The 17,926-nt window shown below is 48.6% G+C and overlaps 7 protein-coding genes across 7 annotated transcripts; 4 read left to right on the top strand and 3 right to left on the bottom strand.

Moving 5' to 3' along the window:
• Positions 1-632: 632 nt before the first annotated feature.
• K441DRAFT_663102 (P-loop containing nucleoside triphosphate hydrolase protein) lies at positions 633-4,619 on the top strand. Its single transcript, XM_067649145.1, has one exon. It carries the CDS (start codon positions 667-669, stop codon positions 4,264-4,266), a length of 3,600 nt encoding a protein of 1,199 aa, XP_067501957.1. The 5' UTR covers positions 633-666; the 3' UTR covers positions 4,267-4,619.
• Positions 4,620-5,021: 402 nt separating this feature from the next.
• Positions 5,022-5,987, top strand: K441DRAFT_570569 (putative cytochrome c subunit VB; the record flags this gene model as incomplete). The annotated part of the gene is made up of 6 exons (XM_067643925.1): positions 5,022-5,112; positions 5,174-5,224; positions 5,292-5,450; positions 5,570-5,670; positions 5,728-5,833; positions 5,908-5,987. 6 exons carry the CDS (start codon positions 5,022-5,024, stop codon positions 5,985-5,987), a joined length of 588 nt encoding a protein of 195 aa, XP_067501956.1.
• A 135-nt stretch (positions 5,988-6,122) lies between these two features.
• K441DRAFT_182517 (CGI-121-domain-containing protein) lies at positions 6,123-7,358 on the bottom strand. Its single transcript, XM_067640386.1, has 2 exons — positions 6,918-7,358; positions 6,123-6,852 (listed from the first exon to the last, which is right to left on the bottom strand). The coding sequence occupies exons 1-2, from the start codon at positions 7,068-7,070 to the stop codon at positions 6,349-6,351; spliced, it is 657 nt and encodes a 218-aa protein (XP_067501955.1). The 5' UTR covers positions 7,071-7,358; the 3' UTR covers positions 6,123-6,348.
• Positions 7,252-10,885, top strand: K441DRAFT_182524 (uncharacterized protein). The gene is made up of 4 exons (XM_067640387.1): positions 7,252-7,826; positions 8,016-8,750; positions 8,810-9,872; positions 9,925-10,885. Exons 1-4 carry the CDS (start codon positions 7,647-7,649, stop codon positions 10,743-10,745), a joined length of 2,799 nt encoding a protein of 932 aa, XP_067501954.1. The 5' UTR covers positions 7,252-7,646; the 3' UTR covers positions 10,746-10,885.
• A 403-nt stretch (positions 10,886-11,288) lies between these two features.
• Positions 11,289-14,135, top strand: K441DRAFT_640051 (peptidase S28). The gene is made up of 2 exons (XM_067646605.1): positions 11,289-13,001; positions 13,276-14,135. The coding sequence occupies exons 1-2, from the start codon at positions 11,765-11,767 to the stop codon at positions 13,746-13,748; spliced, it is 1,710 nt and encodes a 569-aa protein (XP_067501953.1). The 5' UTR covers positions 11,289-11,764; the 3' UTR covers positions 13,749-14,135.
• A 250-nt stretch (positions 14,136-14,385) lies between these two features.
• K441DRAFT_663098 (uncharacterized protein) lies at positions 14,386-15,255 on the bottom strand. The gene is made up of 2 exons (XM_067649144.1): positions 15,120-15,255; positions 14,386-15,039 (listed from the first exon to the last, which is right to left on the bottom strand). The coding sequence occupies exons 1-2, from the start codon at positions 15,224-15,226 to the stop codon at positions 14,883-14,885; spliced, it is 264 nt and encodes an 87-aa protein (XP_067501952.1). The 5' UTR covers positions 15,227-15,255; the 3' UTR covers positions 14,386-14,882.
• Positions 15,256-16,440: 1,185 nt separating this feature from the next.
• Positions 16,441-17,793, bottom strand: K441DRAFT_182403 (uncharacterized protein). The gene is made up of 2 exons (XM_067640385.1): positions 16,913-17,793; positions 16,441-16,836 (listed from the first exon to the last, which is right to left on the bottom strand). Exons 1-2 carry the CDS (start codon positions 17,489-17,491, stop codon positions 16,630-16,632), a joined length of 786 nt encoding a protein of 261 aa, XP_067501951.1. The 5' UTR covers positions 17,492-17,793; the 3' UTR covers positions 16,441-16,629.
• Between the last annotated feature and the right edge of the window lie 133 nt (positions 17,794-17,926).

Genomic DNA, 17,926 nt, shown 5'->3' with positions numbered 1-17,926 from the left:
GATAATATAGAGACCTAGTTGTCGAAATAAAATAAAATAGGGTCTGCTAGAGATTAACGCCCGATATTGACGCTGTTTTGCGGTGCATAGCCACGATCTAGGCCTAATTAAGGAGTCAGCTCCAAGGGTCGTTAACCTCAATATTAACAAATTCAATATGGGCTAACGGCCGATTACAGTTGGGTCTTAATAAAGTAAGGCTCTTAATTTAACGTTGTTGACTTTAAAGCTTTTTAAGTTCCTATTGTTACGGGCCTTATATTAGTAGTAGTACGGCTACTTAGAGAGACGGACGAACGGGACGAGGGCTAAGCGAGGTCACATGGGGAATCACGGGATCACCTACCAACGGTCTACCAGGGGTCTGATTTATGAGATAAGTCAGATGAGTAAGGGACGGAAGGTTGATTTAAAAGAGCGGAGATGAGAAGAATATTTCTATGGCCTAGGCCCAAATATTCGTTGTCCATAGTGACCAAAGTAACCGTCCAGTGAGATTTCGAGGCAACGACATGTTTGTAACGTATCAAGGGATGGTGGTGACACGCAGTCGCGTGACAGCGCGCCATTGCCATGGAAATGCCATTTTGAAGGAAGCAACCTTAATGTTGAATGGATATATACATTATGCTTTACGAACTAAACTTCCCGTGATCTCATACGAAGATGATGATACTTGGAAAGCTCGCACACATGAAACTGGAGGCATCGATTGATCCCGCTGTTTTAAGAACCTTGGCGTCGTTGAACCCTCGCCTCCAACCTCAACAGCACAATGCGCGAACGATGGCTAGACTGCAAACCGCGACAGTCTCGAATCAGGTAGTAAGGAAAAGGAAGAGGAAGAATCATGAAGGGCGTCAGGTAGAAGCGACACCGCCTCCGGAGGAACGCTTTGCTGGAGGCCTGACCCCCGGCTCCACAACGACTACTATCCCGACGAAGACTCACGATGGCGGCAAGAAATCTCGTCGTACTCCAAAAGTGAAACCCGATAAATCGAATCCCGCACTACTACGCCATAACTTCTCCACTGTTGAGACCTCGATACCATGGCCAGAGCATTTCACCAAGCTCGCACAAACTCATCGGGCGCTAAACTTGGTTTACACGTTTTGCTGCACACGTAAACATTTAGCGACAACATTCGATAACATCAAAGCGACCGTAAAGGGACACATAAAACGGGAGTTGCTTGTAGAAGATGTCGCGCAGATCAAGGTGTTGGTCCCGAGGACTATAAACTTCGTCTATGTAGACGAGGCTATGTTACAGGCCAATTTGATGGGTTTAGAAGATAACGTTAATGGGAGGAAGGCAAAGGAATTCGTCATAGCAGAGACTACGAACGATGGTAAAGATGAGAATAAAGAAGTGCTTTTATTCGAGTTCATCGATGGCGATCTCAAGCGACAGGTTCAGCATGCTAAGACCGGAGAGCCTACTAAGGCTGCGCAAAAATTGAGACAAGAAGACTTAAAAATGCCGGTGTATAGCCAGAAGCAGATGATGAAATTGATTGAAAAGAGGAATAACAAATTCACATCAGCTGTAAATGCCTTTCTCAATCATTGTGTAGCAAAGAATGTCGATCCAGTGGAAAGAATCCACGAAGAGCACATCGCATTCATTCCTGAGCCCTTAGAGGGCAGGCATACGACGCCAGGTCCCGACATGCGTGCCGGTTTACCAGCATCGATACCCAAGGAGCGAAAAACCATTCCGGAAATCATCGCTGATATAAAGACTCTTGAGTGGTATACCGGTCAAATTGTTCCGGATGGACACCGCGTCTTTGATCCGCAGCTTCCCATATATGGTGAACTCAATTTCCAACTCTCCCAAAGCATGGTAGACGCGTTGTACAACGCTCGTGGCATCACTTACTTATACGCACATCAAGCTGAAGCAATCAACAACCTCTACTCGGGTCACAATGTCATTGTATCGACTTCCACGAGCTCTGGAAAATCTTTGATATACCAGATACCCGTCCTTCATGAACTGGAAAAGAATCGCAATACTCGAGCTATGTATATTTTTCCAACAAAGGCATTGGCTCAGGACCAGCGCCGAAGCTTGAAAGAGCTCCTCAGCTTCATGGATGGGCTGCAAGATCTCGTAGTTGAGACGTTTGACGGAGACACTCCCATACCGGAACGAAATTACATCAGAGATGAGGGAAGAATCATTTTCACCAATCCGGATATGCTTCACATAACCATCCTTCCACAAGAAGAAGCGTGGAGGACATTTCTCCAGAATCTGAAGCTTGTTGTGGTAGATGAATTGCATGTATACAACGGCTTGTTCGGCTCACATGTTTCTTTCATCATGAGAAGACTGCGAAGGATATGTGCAGCAGTAGGAAACCGCCACGTTAAGTTCATATCCTGCTCTGCAACAGTCGCAAACCCAGAAGAACATATGAAGACAATCTTTGGAGTTGAGCAGGTGAAATTGACAGATTTCGATGGCTCTCCTTCTGGACGAAAAGAATTCCTTTGCTGGAACACGCCATTCAAAGACCCGGCAGATCCCACTTCGGGGAGAGGAAACAGCGTGGAAGAATCTGCAAAGCTTTTCTGTCAACTTATCCTTCGGGGCGTAAGAGTCATTGCGTTCTGCCGTATCAGGAAACAGTGTGAAGCGCTTCTTGCGGCCGTCAAAACCGAACTAACAAATTTGGAGCGGCCTGAAGTAATTGCGAGGGTCATGTCATACCGCGGCGGATACACACCGCAAGACCGAAGACAGATTGAAAAAGAGATGTTCGACGGGAAGCTCGTCGGTATCGTGGCTACTAATGCTCTAGAACTTGGTGTCGATATTGGTTCTCTGGATGCTGTTATCACTGTTGGATTCCCTTACACGATCGCAAACCTCCGACAGCAAAGTGGCAGAGCAGGCAGACGAAACAAGGATTCATTGTCCGTTCTCGTTGGAGACAGTTTCCCTACAGATCAGTATTACATGGCAAATCCCGACGAGATCTTCACCAAGCCCAACTGCGAACTCCAGGTCGATCTTGAGAACATGCTAGTACTAGAAGGCCATATTCAATGCGCCGCCCACGAAATGCCCGTCCGTCCGGAAGCAGACTCTCTATACTTAGGAGCTCTACTGCCTCAAATTGCCGCCGAGCGTATGCGTAAAGATTCGCAAGGATTCTATCACTGCAACGAGCGTTTCCTACCATATCCCTCCCGCTTCGTGGCCATTCGCGACACTGAAGATGCTCACTTCGCCATTATCGACGTTACTAATGGACGTAACGTCGTTCTCGAAGAGCTTGAAGGCTCCCGAGCCTTCTTTACCATATACGAAGGAGGAATCTTCTTGCATCAAGGTAACACCTACCTAGTCAAAGAGTTCTCTCAGGACCGCATGATCGCGAAAGTCGAGTACGTAAAGGTCGACTGGACGACCCAGCAGCGCGATTTCACCGACATCGACCCCATCGAAACCGAAGCCATCCGGCGCATCCCAGGCTCCCTGTCCCGCGCCTTTTTCGGCCCGATCAAGATTAAACAAGTCGTTTTCGGCTTCTTTAAAGTCGACAAGAAGGGCCGCATTTTAGATGCTGTTCAAGTCGACAACCCGCCAATTATTCTCTTCAGCAAAGGCATGTGGCTCGACGTTCCCAAGTCGGCGCTCGACATCCTAAACTCGCGGAGGCTGAATGTCGCCGGCGCGATCCATGCAGCTGAACACGCCATTCTAAGCCTGATGCCAAATTTTGTCATAAGCATGCCCGGGGACGTGCGCACAGAATGCAAAAACGCCAAAAAGGAATTCGCAACCAAGGAAACCTCACGGAAGCGCCCCGCGCGCTTGACCTTTTACGACGCGAAAGGCGGGGCGGGAGGCTCGGGGATTAGTACCAAGGCGTTTGAGTTCATCGATATGTTGCTTAAGCAAGCGTGCCAAAGAATGGCGGCGTGCCACTGTCTGGAGGGTTGTCTGGAATGCTGTTGTAGCGAAAGCTGTAAAGAGGCGAATCAGGTTATGAGTAAGGCTGGTGCTGAGGTTATCATTAAGAGTTTGCTCAATTGGGAGATTGACATTGACGCGCTGCCGTGGGGACCGGAAGAGGCGGTTCCCGCGGGGGTTGAAACGGTTATTGCAGCTGAGGAGATAATGCCAGCAAGGGGGAAGATGGTTGAAGCTGTGGAGGTAAGAAGGGAGGGGGTTATTATGAATGTTGTAGGGATGGAGACGACGGATAGAGTTGGTATCAAGGGTGTTTGCGCCACAGCCATTTAATTTTGCCTTTAGCGAGCGAGTTATGGTGTATATGAAAATGTTGGGGGTCGCTGTTACGTAGAATGATGTATGCGCGTGGGAACGAATAGAGTCAGTGATCTATTCGGGACTGGACTGACGTGGATCCGAGGGTAAATCCACTCTATCCACCAAAAAAAGACGATTTGACGCTAGGAGCGCTGTGGACCTCCAGTGTCAATATATGGCACGTGCATATTAAAGGTAGTTAACCCTAATATAGTAGTAAGTTAGTCGGTAGGTGCGTAGAGTTGGGCTCAGGGGCAGAAGGGTGAGCTTAAATACATTTTCGCTTTGTCATGCTCTTTGTAAGACTCAAGTACGGGATGGCTGAGGCATTCCATCTAAGCTCGCTATACTGAAGGCCGTTATGAAGTAGATACGAATCAATCTTGGATGAGGAATTCTCCTCCTTGATGCTTCCTCGTAGGATGGCTAGTGTAGTTAGGGCACTCGGGGCTGCGTTTCGCGCAAGATGCTGGCCATCGTAGCGTCAGTCGCTGTCGCCCCCTCCTTACAGACATCTGGGGCGAAAATTGGGGCGAAAATATAGTAATCGATAGCGCCCAATTGTACTCTACTGCTGAGTACGTGCTATGAGCGGTGTTGGAGTGATTGAAGTTGAAAATGCCAAGACTTCGGTAGTTTCCGCGACTTAGATAATTCAATTCGCAGTCAACTCGGGGACAAACCTCACTTTGCAAACTGAGCTCTACAACGTACCTCTCCACTCTCCAATGTTCCTCCAACGCTCTGCAGTAGCTGTAGCACGGCGCAGTGCTATCAGACCCATTGTCAAGCGCACCTTCGCCTCGTCTTTCGTTCGCCGTAAGCTTCAGGAACAGCCGAACCACCAGCCATTGCATACCCGCTAATCTGTTTGCTGTAGGGGACGCCAAGGTCGCTGTAGAAACCAGCAAGCAGATGAAGAAATTCGAAGGTGAGTCGGTGGAATTTCAATACCCATGTTTTAGGCTCAATTGCTAATTCCACTCGCGGTTATATAGATATCAAATCTGAAGAGGATCTCATCCCACCAGGAGCTACACCAGGCACTGTCCCCACTGATGTCGAACAGGCTACGGGTTTAGAGCGTTTTGAAATTTTGGGCAAGATGCAGGGAATTGATGTATTTGATATGAAGCCTTTGGATGCGTCGAGGAAAGGTAAGTTTTAACCGGCTCTGAATACGGGCCATGGAAGATGGATAGTTGAGAGAGGAACTGCTAGCAATAGATTCTTCGGACTTGAGAATAACTGACTAATCGCCTCTGTATTTATTTAGGCACTCTTGATAACCCAATCGTCGTAAAGTCTTTCGGCGATGAACAGTACGCTGGCTGCACCGGCTATCCGGCTGATTCACACGTCGTTCACTGGCTCGCGGTATAGTGCCTTTGTTCTGTATCTTCTTTTGGTACACACTGATATGATGTCTTACAGATGTCCCGCGACCGACCAATCGAACGCTGCCCCGAATGCGGCAACGTTCTTAAGATGGAATATGTCGGACCTCAGGATGACCCCCACCACCACCACGACCGTATGTGTCTACCTCCGTTTTGACGTACCGCTGCGTCCTGCAATGAGTACGAGTACTGTTCTGGGCTAACTTCAATATAGATTCCGATGGCGCACATAACTACGAAGGAGAACCGAAAACCTTTGCCGACTTCGTAAAGCCAGAATATCGAACATTGTGATAGACACTATCTAAGATCGGAGCAAGAATCAATTGTACATTTCCCTAGCATATTTGGAACTGCTCTTCAAACGCAGGCTTGTAGCATAGTGGACTAGTGGAAGACTTGTTGCCTTAGACTGTTGAATCAGTCCCGGAAGAACGCTTTATAATGTGTGGCGACGGAACCCCCGACCCCAGGCTGCTTGCTCGGTAGCCAATCCCGCTTCTAGATTATTTCCCTTGACTCCACGGTCCGAAGTCCTGTGCAATTTGCACCACAAGTATGCGCATCCTCTCCAGCCGACTTTACGGGATGCTTCGTGATGCGCGGCAATTCTGTAGCCTCTAGCCGTCAGCTATCGCGAATGACGCATGCGCTTTCAAGACCCTTTCAGCGCCATTATCCCTAGAATGACGCTTTCCATTTCTACCCTTTCATCTAGGCCAGTTTCCAACCTATTTGCATCACTATTGATCATAGCATCCTCATTACCTCCGGGTTTACCCCTCCTCCCTTTCTTTCCAACACTGCCACTGCTATTCACGTTGCTAGCGTCTAATTTGTATGTCTTCCTAACTTTCACTAAATCCGTGATATTAGTCAGCACGTCGTTTGTGAAAGGTATAGCCACGCCAGTGATGGAACTCGAAAGATGCCTCTCAACACTTTCGGCAGTTATGTTTGGATTAGTCGATATTTTGATGGCGAGAAGTATACGTGTAGTGTCGACGATACCGAATCGGCGGAATGCATCGGCAATGTTATTGTTTGGATTGAGCGAGAAAACGACTTCGGAATGCACATTACGGCTCTTCAGGCGACTATTTAGCATATCATTCAACGCGCGAAACACAGCCGCAAGGGCATGTGTACTGGAGAGGATCTAGTTGCATATTAAAGTCTTGCACGTGACCGAGAGATAAATGCAGAATCGGGGAGAACGCATACCATCGTGGCATCCAGAAATGCATACTCAAATTCGGTATTGGCCTCAAGCAGCTGTTGGCGAAGAAAACTTGCGTTCTCTACATCCTTGAATAGAGAAATGTAAATCGGGTATGAAGGGAAATGTGGGAGGTGAAAAGTCTGAACAGGTGACATCCTTCCGACAATGTCGTGCTGTATGCTAAGATAACCCAATACGTGGGAAGGCGCTGTGACCCTAGATGTTTTCGAAGCTTGATGTGCGGCCTGCAAATGATGTCTTGATTTTGATGTCAACGACTTCTCCACGCAGGCCTCGTGCCTTGGCGGTGTGGTCGACTGTGGGGTTAGCTGATATCTGTCGTCGCCTTTACTTTGGATGAATCATTAAATATCTTGAAAAGGATTTGGAAGAATAAAATGGCAGCAATGAAGTAAATGTGATATCGTGAAACCGTGGACTGATGTGGCTGTTGTAAATATTGAAGAGCTGAAAAACTCGTGACTGAAAGTCTTATCCAAAGGTGGCTCAAACTGGTCGTCTTCACGGCCCAATTCCAGTCGATCACTGGTTTCTTCTTCTTAGCTTTGCGCTGGTCTCCCTACTTTTTATGCCCTCCCTCTTGTTTCTGCGTGTTTGGATCGTCCAAAAGTACTCTTAAACTCTTCTAGGGTTCCTATAGCTCGCGCAGCACGAGCAGGCATTTCCAGAAGGCATTTCCCGCGGATTTCTCCATCCCCTTCCCTTCGAGGATGGCGCCAAAACGGGCAACGGACGATGATGCGCAAACGGGCAACAAACTCCCTAAGACCGAGAATACAATCTCAACACCATTGGCTCAATCGCATCATACTTCGGCTGATTTCTCGAGTTCTGTGAAAAAGAAGCTCTCTGCGTCGACGCGAACTGGCCAGGCCTGCGACAGATGTAAGGTAAGAACATGAGAGGCGCCCGGCAAAACAAACAGCTCCTGACCCAGAATTGCAATGCCTTCGTAAAGCATTCTACGACAGTTCATCGTAATGGTTGGGATAGGTTTCTCAATCTGAAAGATTCCCGTGAACCCCTTGTCTTACCGTATCTCCATATTTTACCATGAAAGCCCGCTGATCCGCATGTAGATCCGGAAGATTCGATGCGATGGTAGGCCAGGAGGCTGTTCGCCGTGCATTCAAAATAATACGCCATGCAAGACAACCGATCGTATTACCGGTCGAGCAACCACAAGAGGTCACACCGAAGCGCTAGAATCCGAAAACACATATCTACGGCAGCAAGTCGCAGAGCTACAATCACAATTGAAGGACCTAGGAGTCGAAGTCAAGCCACTAGCTGGGTATAACAATGGATATATGCCAGCTACACTACAACCCCATGGGATTCCATGGACGCCCACCTCTGCAGGGAACGAGGGTCAGATGTGGGAAGCTGAACAAAGCCAAAGCAGTGGAAGTGCTCCTCCCCTAGCGCCCTACAACAGTCATGTTGGAGCACCCTCCGCCCCTAATGACCTGGACAGCGGCATATTTCCTGCCTTACCGGCTTTCAAGACGGGATGTATTGGGGACAATTATCTCGGTGTTTCTGCCGACTCTCTCCTCAGTCCCATTAAAGGCACCTCCCTTTCTGTCTTTGGCGCAGAGATTGATATAACCGATTTTGTACAAGGAGATTCAGATGATCCTCGCTCCGTGATGTCATACGGGCATTTTCTCAATGTTGCGATGAACTTTGACCAAAGTGTTGAAGTTGCCCATCTGCCCGATTTTCAGCAGATGAACGAATACGCTATTTGGTATCTCCGATCACTTAACCCTTACACACCTGTTGTTCATAAATCAGCATTCATGGAACTAGTGAGTAGCACTTTAAATCGCTTTTCACTCAGATTGCGTCACTGACTGACCGATCTTAGATATGGCGGATCTACTATGAGAAAGGTTTCACGCCGTCTTCAGCCGAAGTTGTTCTAGTACAGATGATGCTCGCAATACTAAAGTACCAGATATCGGCTCGTAACCACGACGAGGCGATGATGGAGGAATCCAATAAACACTATCGATATTCGCTTAGATTTTTCAAAGACCTTGTTGCTAGTCATACACTTCAAGATGTCCAAGCCATGATCTTGATCTGTATACATCTTCGCAATTTCCCGAAACCCGGGGCTGCATGGATTATGTCATGGATGACCTTTGCGGTCGCTCTTGAAATGGGTCTTCATCGATCTGCCAATGCCTGGGCAGAAACGGCACCCAAAAGAGATGTGCATGAAGTTGAGTTGAGGAAACGAGTATTCTGGACCATCTATAGTCTCAATGTTGGCCTCAGCGGAAAGCTCGGTCGTCCTATGCCCATCAGGATGGAAGACGTGGATGTCGAGTTTCCAGAGCCGCTTGATGATAGTTTACCCCATGACGGTAACTTGAGCAATTTTCACAAATGTTCATTCCACGTTGGAATTCAGGCAGCTAAGATTACCGTCTTTTTTGGCCAAATGTATAGCACAGTATATGCCGTCAGGCAACCACCACACATATATGAAGAGACGGTCCGAAGGCTAGAAGAAGACATCCGACGTTGGCGGGAGGAACTTCCTGCAGAACTTTCAGGCAGCTTTCGTGCCAATCAGGAAAGTTACATCTTCGCACGTTACTTGGAGTTCTGGGACCAGGAATTTCAGCTTCTCCTTCATCACCCAGCAATATGCCGTTCGACAAGTCCAGAGTTTATGAATTCGAATCTTGATATTTGTCTGGATGCGTCTTCCAAAATGCTCCGCAACGTCAACGAACTGCGCAAGTTTAAGAGCTTGGACATTCCTTGGATTAATTGTACCGTTTATATAGCCGCAATTTTTACTACGCTCTTTGTTTACTCACAACGAAAGGATAGCATGACCTCAGCAGACATGATCAAACTAAGAAATGACATGGATCTTTGGCTTGACATTATGGGGGAATGTGGCGAGTTGCTCGGTAAGTTTGGTTCACACTCTTCATTGAAGAAAACGTGCACTGATTTCAGGAGGCACCGACCTAAAGTTGAAGAACGCAATCCAAAAGATTGTGGAACACTCTCTTGAGAGTATTAGCGATCATTTCGTAAAGAAAACTGCCGCCTCCGCCACTGTAGCAGTGGCTCGAGCAGCTCTTAACCAATCACCCCAGCAAGAAACCAGCCCTACTTCCAACGTTTTCGGAAATACAAATGGTTTCCATGCGCAATATAACGAGCCCAGCGCAAGCTCGGATGATGCGGAGTCCAAACCGCCGAGCTACCTACCTCCAGACGATCCTTNCATGGCTTCCTCGAGCAACCCTTACCCCACTGTGCCACCAGCTCCTGAGTATTCGTACGGTAACGGCACGCCAGCCTCAATGCCTTCCTACCAGAGCAATGCCAACGCTTTCGACCAATCCAATTACCCTGGTGTTGGAGAAGCTGATATGAGCGCAGCTCACGCCACAGCTATTGCGTCGGCTGCATCGGCTGCGGCACCTCAGCCGACTGGAGATAGCTATTTGTTTGCCGCCCCCACTGCTAGTAATGATGCAGTCTCGCACTATTCAGCTCATGGCGCATCACACAATGATGCTTGGCGCCAGTGGACGCGTGCCGTGATGACTCCCCTTGGCCCTACTCAGGATTACCATCGTCCGCAGGAATACCTCAATACTGCAAACACTCTCATGTCCCTGGGAGGTCGCGATGGCGGCACACAAGTTCCTGGACAGGACGGCGCGGCATCGGTTGAAGGCGCATCTATGCAGGGACAGGGCCAATCGAACACGTCCTGGCCGTTGATGTTATTCGGAATCGGTCCCAACGGAAATATAGGAGGACCGTAAGCAGTGTGCAGTGTGCAGCGTTATAAGGAGGCGGATGTTTAATGTGGTCAATGTGGAGCCTTCAATTTTGGTGCTGGCGTGGTCAGGATGAGACCTGTATATTTTTAATGCGGCTCGACTGGAAAATTGTCGTTGACCGGCTTATTTCAACGCTTCGATAATCAACAAAGGATCAAGGAACCGGTCTAGCATAGTCTAGCTTTCTTTGGACTTTATGCACGTCTTTTGACTGCTATATTCGTTGTTTATATTAATTACACACGGCCGCTAAAACGGGCCGATGAAAGATGCTCTCTCCCGACTCATACGTGACATCGAAGGACTTCCCAAATCTAAGACATCTGACATGTACACAACTGGAACAAGGCCACTTCATGCTTTGCTTGGTCTACAACAATTCGACGCGCCTTGGGGGCGAAACCTTTTGCCTCGGCTCATGCTCAGCAATGCAGAAGGCGAGTTGCCTTGTTGGTATCCGTTCGCCACGGGGCAATTTCGATTAGGACTCTCATATGATTTGATCCCGAGGTTAGCAGCAGGAGGGTCAGCCGCAATCTGTGGTTAATAAAATCTTGGTGTTTCGTGACGCTATGCCTGGATGGGAAACTATTCATCATTGGCAGCTTGGTATCATTCTTTGAGGCCCTGTGATTGGATTGGTCCTGTGAGCCTCATCTACAACTGCCTATCGGAGACAAGATCAACCCCCGCTGTACCTGGGTATCACCTTCCGCATGGATCTAAATCCGGGATCTTTACAGAGATATGGCTTTTCACTGGACACGATTGCATTAAACACGTCGATCGTTCTCCATTCTCCCGTCCCGCAATGAGGAGCCTCGCAGGTATATATGAAAGTAAGTACCCACCATGAATTCACCCTCCTGTCTTTCGTGCTACAGGCCATTTTGAGGTGTTTGAATATATCCAGCAGAGCGGACGGAGATCTCATTTGTTGGTCGTTGCTTTAGCTATTGTTTCTAGCCCGAATTTGAGCTTGTCCTCAATTGCATGTCACGATGCGTTCTCTGCTTTCAATATGTATTTTCTCTCTTTCCTTTCTCCCAAATGTGTTTATCGACGCTTTGGGCGGCTCCCTTAGCCATAGGTTTCGTACAATGGCAGAAATGGGACTTTTACCCGACGGGACACCGATGCGACTACCCGCGGAAATTCAGTCGTTAAAAGCGTTAGCGCCAGCTGCTGCCAACAGCACTCCTGAAACCACCGTCCCCGAGTACGTTACACTTCCTCTGGACCATTTCCACTCCGGGTATGGCTCGGCGGGTACCTTCAACAATCGATTCTGGGTCGCCGAATCTGGTTACAGGCCTGGCGGTCCTGTATTCCTCTACGGTGTCGGAGAGGCAGATGCAGAACCTAATGCTTTATTTCGCCTGCAGAACGAAACTTCATTTTTCAACCAAATCGTTGACGCATATGGTGGAATTGGCATAGTATGGGAGCATCGCTATTATGGCAACTCAACACCCTCTCCAATTGATCTGGACACCCCAGCGGAGAAGTTTGTTTACCTTACAACCGAGCAATCACTGGCCGATATTCCTATCTTCGCAGCAAACTTCTCAAGGAAAGATATCAAAGCCGACCTCACTCCCAATTCCACACCTTGGATCTTTGTCGGTGGCTCGTACCCCGGCATGCGGGCCGCTTTCATGCGCAAGTTCTATCCCGACACCATATATGCTTCTTTTGCATCATCGGCGCCAGTGGAAGCAAAGAATGACATGTCCATGTACTTCGAACCCGTTTGGCGCGGGATGAATGCCTACGGCTGGGGTAATTGCACGAAGGATATCCATGCAGCTATCAACTATATGGACAAGGTCATGGAGAAACCCACAGCAGCAGCAGCTTTGAAAGAGCGCTTCCTCGGAGTTGGAGCTGGCAACAACACGAACGCCGGCTTTGCAGATGCCCTCACCACCCCATTTTACTTATGGCAGTCGTACGGTGTTGAAGGCGGCTTAACCAGCCTTCGGTCATTCTGTGACTGGCTCTCTACAGACCCGACCACAAATATCTTATCTGGAGCAGCTGGATGGGCTGCAAGCATGGGCGCAAACTTCACCGTCAGTCGATGGGCTAGCTTTCCGTATTTTGTGGATATGGTTAATTCGTATTTGACGACGAACTGCTCGGGTTCGATGACTACCATGGGTGGCTGCAACCTGCAGCTCAGGTTTTCTGATCCGGCTTCAATCAGCTGGACTTGGCAGTATTGCACGCAATGGGGTGAGTTTTAATTTTCTTTCGAAGTGATTCGACACTCGGGACTATGTCATGATGTCTCAGAACCACCATTACGAGCCATCCCCAGGAACTCTAGATTATACGAGAGCATTAAGAGGCCGTAAAGCACTCCACCAAATCCATTTCAGGGGCTTCAAAGCCCTGGTTCACGGATTTTAGATTACATTATTCTACGTAGCTGTTCTCATTTCCACATTTACACCTTATAGCCCTAACAGTATAGGCCAATGTTCATTCCGCTAACCTTCATCCCCAGGCTTCCTCCAATCTGCCAACCTCGGCCCCACACAACTTGTCTCCCGCTACAACAGCCTGCAGCATCAAGCCGACATCTGCCACCGGCAATTCCCCGACGCGCCGCTCTCGCTGCTGCCCGCCTGGCCCGCCGTCGACAAGATCAACGCGCACTTCGGCGGCTGGAACATCCGGCCCTCCAACGTCTACTGGAGCGGTGGTGAATTCGATCCCTGGCGCACTCTTAGCCCGCTGTCCGGCGAGCCCTGGGCGCCACACCCAAAGCTGTTCACCGAGCCCATCCCGAAGTGCGGCGTTAGTACTGCTGAGAGCGAGATTTTTGCGTATATCATGTCGGATGCGGAACACGCTTTTGATTTTAGGACTACGTTTCCTGGAGGTGCAGTTAGTAGAGAGTATTTTACGGGCGCTTTGACGGAGTGGTTGAAGTGCTTTAAGCCGAAGAGGCAGAAGGGGGCTAAAGAGGTGCCGTAAAGGAATGAGGAAAGATGACTGAGTTGTTTTTGCCAGATCTAGGCAAGTTTAGGAAGCATAACTAGTGCATGAAAGGACTCTACCATTGATCGGTATTTCTAGGCATGAGTCAAAGTCGCCGAACGACGGTAGGGATGTATATAACTATTTGTCAATCGGAATATCAAGAATAAAAAGAATGAGGACCCCGTCCATTCAAACCGGCTCCAAGGAGCCTTGCATATACATGAGGAAGGTGTAGGCAACAGAAACGGGGCGGTAGGAAGTCCGATTTTGGTCGACACTATTCTATAAGCTATATAAGTTATGATTATTATATAATATAACTAATCGTAATCGAAATTATTCTTGTGATTATAGTTACAAATTAATATAATCACCCGCGGTAAGAACGTAGGAATAGAATGTAGTAATAAAGCTTTAGTTTTAAGAAAATTACTTTTAATTTTCCTATATGATGATCGGTGTCAGGTGAAACCTGAGTAGATAGTTATATAGCCGCAAGGTACGGGCGACCCAGGGGCAACGGGTGACTCAGGGGTGACTCGCCTGTGAGGCACGTGCGCTGCACGTGCCTAGGGAAAACCCTTCCTTACCTTGCACACAGACTCCTCCTTTTCCCTCAAGGCTTCGTCTGTTTATACATATACCCTATTGTTCTATCAATTGGACTCCCTATCCACATCCTCACCTCACAATCGGCGCTTACTAAAGTGCCGAGCCCGTGGTTTTATAAATAAAAAACATCCGTACGGGCTTTTAGAAAAAGTCAATATATACGCCGACGCGCATCTTATCTTACCTATATTTTTACACCTACATACTATGTCTTCCTTATAACGCACGTGGTAAGCAATTAGGAAGCAAATAAGGCAGCAGATAGATAAGGGAATTAAATAGTAAATACAATTTGTAGAGCATCTCTTAAGCCAAGATCAATCTAATCCTAATTAAAGTAATCAATAAAACCAATCAGAATCAGGTGGGACGATTTTACAATAATCAAAATCTATGGGCCGATTACGGTTACACTGATTATGTACAACCCTGAACGGCGGCGATAGATGGAGCAACGGAAGGAACTGTTGCCACGCAGATCAAATCCTGTTGACTGAGAGGGCATTCTTGTGAAATTCAGGGCCTCTGGATCTGCCGTATGGCTGACAGATCTGGGTTATCGCCCATGCGGCGTATGACTCGGTGGTTGGGGGCAAAGCTGGGCTGAGCTGTCCGATGCGCTGATGAGATTCTTGAATAATTTTGGAGACGACTATATAATTTCCACTTTATGGCATGTTAACTTCCTTCGCGTTTGATCGGTTAAGGAACAGTGGACTCCGTTGGCGTGAAATGGCGCTAACGAATATGAAGGCAAGCAGGAACATTATCGCTGTGGTGGGGGTCCGTGCCCCGTATGGCACGGCAGGACCGGAAACAAGGGAAGCATCGATAGATTGATTAGAGTAGATGGACTGCATTCGAAACTAGTGTACGCTGCGATATACAAGTAAGCAATGCAAGGTCTGAAATGGAACAAGGTATAAGGCTGAGAGTGGAGAGAGTTTTAGATCTACCTGGGGTTACGCACAGTAACGCCCTCAGTCTTCGTTTGGGTGTTTGAGCATCTTCTTTTGAATTCCAATTCCTCCTGCCTATTACAAATAAGTATTGTCTATACAAATCAAAGGAAATGCGCCGAGTACTGAAACAGTACCGAAAATCTTGTAACGAGAGTATGCGCAATGTGCTTCTAAACGAATGGAAGGGATGTGTATTTCCCAAAACAACGAGAGACAAAATCCTCCTCTTCAATAATACGCATCGTACGAAAAACCATCTCCATGATGTGTGCTGCTTCAAATGACGAAACACAAGAAAAGCGTTCCGTAATTCGCCTGGGTACCTTCCACTCCTTGATGCCAATTTGAGAATCCCAAAACTAAAGATGCAAAGGCCTAGAACCATCCCTGAATCGCTGCTACTCAAGCCGTTCTACGTCCAATCCGTCCTATAAAGTTTGATAATCCGCGAAAAAGGGTTGGATGAATATGATTTCTTCCTCCCAACCGGTCCGGAACCAAGGAACCTTTCCACTTTGCCAACGCTGTCCCGCTATGCTGACCTGACCCTCCCCGCGGCCTGCGTGAAGGACACCAGCCGTCTCCGGTTTGATGACGCTGGTCCAAAAACCTGAGAGAAATAGACCCCTAATGTAATTCTTAACGGGACTCGAGAAATGAAGTGAGCCCAGCTGTGAGTCGTAGGAAATTCATGAGAAATAGGTGATTAAATTGGTTTCCGGTAAAATGGAAGATCCGCGAATAGCGCTTCTATGAAGAAATATGACTAGCACAATGAAAACGTCTCCCCAAAAATTACTGCATGATGCCTATCCCTTAACCCGCCAACGTCCACAAGGCAAGCGGTCCGTGCGGAACACCAGGATCAGAACAATGCTGTCGAACGGACACGTCAAGAAGGAGAACTCTGTCGAACTGATGTAGGCCGTTAAGCCTCAATATATACAGTCAAGTGAAATAGCCGAGACACCGCTAATCTATACCCACATAGGAAACAGAACGACGATCGCAATTAGCGCGTCGACAAACGCGTATAGGCTGTATAGATTTGATCAATACAAACCATCAAACTGTGCCTTCCAAATGTACTTCCAATGATATGGACCTTGTTCAGCCGACTCAATATAGCGTTCAGCCAAATCGTGTCTCAAAAAACCTCCCCCGGAGCCTTGGCCGTTGCCCGATTTCGAACTTCTCTACATCAGCTGTATATTCCTGGCACGCATTGATTTGATTGGTAAATCCTTATCGATAACGTGTGGACGAATTTTGGCGGGTTAAGGGATAGGGTGTAGGGTGTGTCATTGGAAGGGCGCTGCGGGATCGCTCGAGCTTCCCGCAGTTCGGGTCTGCGTGTAACTCTCCTCCGCCTCCTCCGCTTCGACCTCCAGTTCCGTAGCCTTGTCTCTGCATGCTGTCGGAGAAAATCCACTGCCAACCTTTGAGGAGATGATCCGCCAACGGTCGTTCTCGTACTCCTGCATGGCGTTGCGTAGCTTAAGCACCTGCTTGTCCGATCCAGGTTAGCACCTCCGAACCACATTCGCTTCAAAATGCCTCACGCCTCGAATTTGGCGCACTTACCATCTCATCCGTCCAGACGGTGGTTTTCGCCTTCAGCTTCGTGCAGTATCGGACTTGCAGCGTGCCGGAGCTTCTCCCAGGAAAGAAGTCGGCAATTTGCTTCCAGGTAAGGTTTTTCTTCTCCTTGAGATCCACAAGCAGCTGATCGTCCTCGGGCGTGAATTTGAGCTTCGGCCCTCGGGGTCGCAGCGCAGGAAGTGGCATACCCTCCTGCCCCACTACGCTTAGCCCGTGATGCTGCGTTTCTGGAGAAGAGGCCTCGCTGCTGTGGCGAGGCATCTTACCGGGAGGAGGCTGGTTCGGCAGACGGTGGTGATGGTGGCGCGGAGGAAGGGGCGGGGCGGGAGCTTGGTAGTGGAGAGAAAGGCCTTGTGGCTGGGCGTGGTGGCCGCGCGGAGTCAGTTCTACCTGGACGTCAGCGGAGGATTGCGCGTGGACGTCGGCGGGAAGTTCTTGGAGGCCTTGTAGATCCAGTTGAAGGTCCTCGTGCGGGCGACTGCGCTTTCGGCTTCCCGCTTGTGTGTAGTCGAGGTGGGAAGGAGCGGAACCGTAGGGAGAAGACGGCGATTGTTGTTGCATCTGCTGATGGCGCAACAAGTGCGGTTGATGTAAACTGGGGTGAGCCTCTATACTTGTGACTTGGATAAGTTGATGGTGGCCGCCATGCTGTTGAAGTGTTTGATGATGGTGGGGTGGCTGCAGAAAGGGATTCTGGCCCGGTAAGCCATATTGGAGGACGTGTTGAGTGTCTGCGTTTGAGGATGGACTCTGTTCTTCTTCCGGGTGTTCTTGCACGGCGTAGTCGAGGGAGAAGCCTCGATAGGAGCTCGCCAGCGTTGCGAATATGCATGGAGACTACCAGAGCTAGCTTGCTCTGGCAGGCCGCCGCAGTGAGACCTGAGCCAGAGGGAAGCCTGGTTTGAGATTCGGTACCGACTCGAAATATGTATCGCACGTGTTTGGGGTTGCTCGTGTTTTGCTATATTGACAAATATTGCAGCAGAAGCAGCCTAG

Source organism: Cenococcum geophilum, assembly GCF_001692895.1.
Source record: "Cenococcum geophilum 1.58 unplaced genomic scaffold K441scaffold_32, whole genome shotgun sequence".
Taxonomy (NCBI): domain Eukaryota; kingdom Fungi; phylum Ascomycota; class Dothideomycetes; order Gloniales; family Gloniaceae; genus Cenococcum; species Cenococcum geophilum.
Note: the sequence above shows the minus strand (reverse complement) of the source record. Positions and strands in the feature narration are given on the sequence as shown.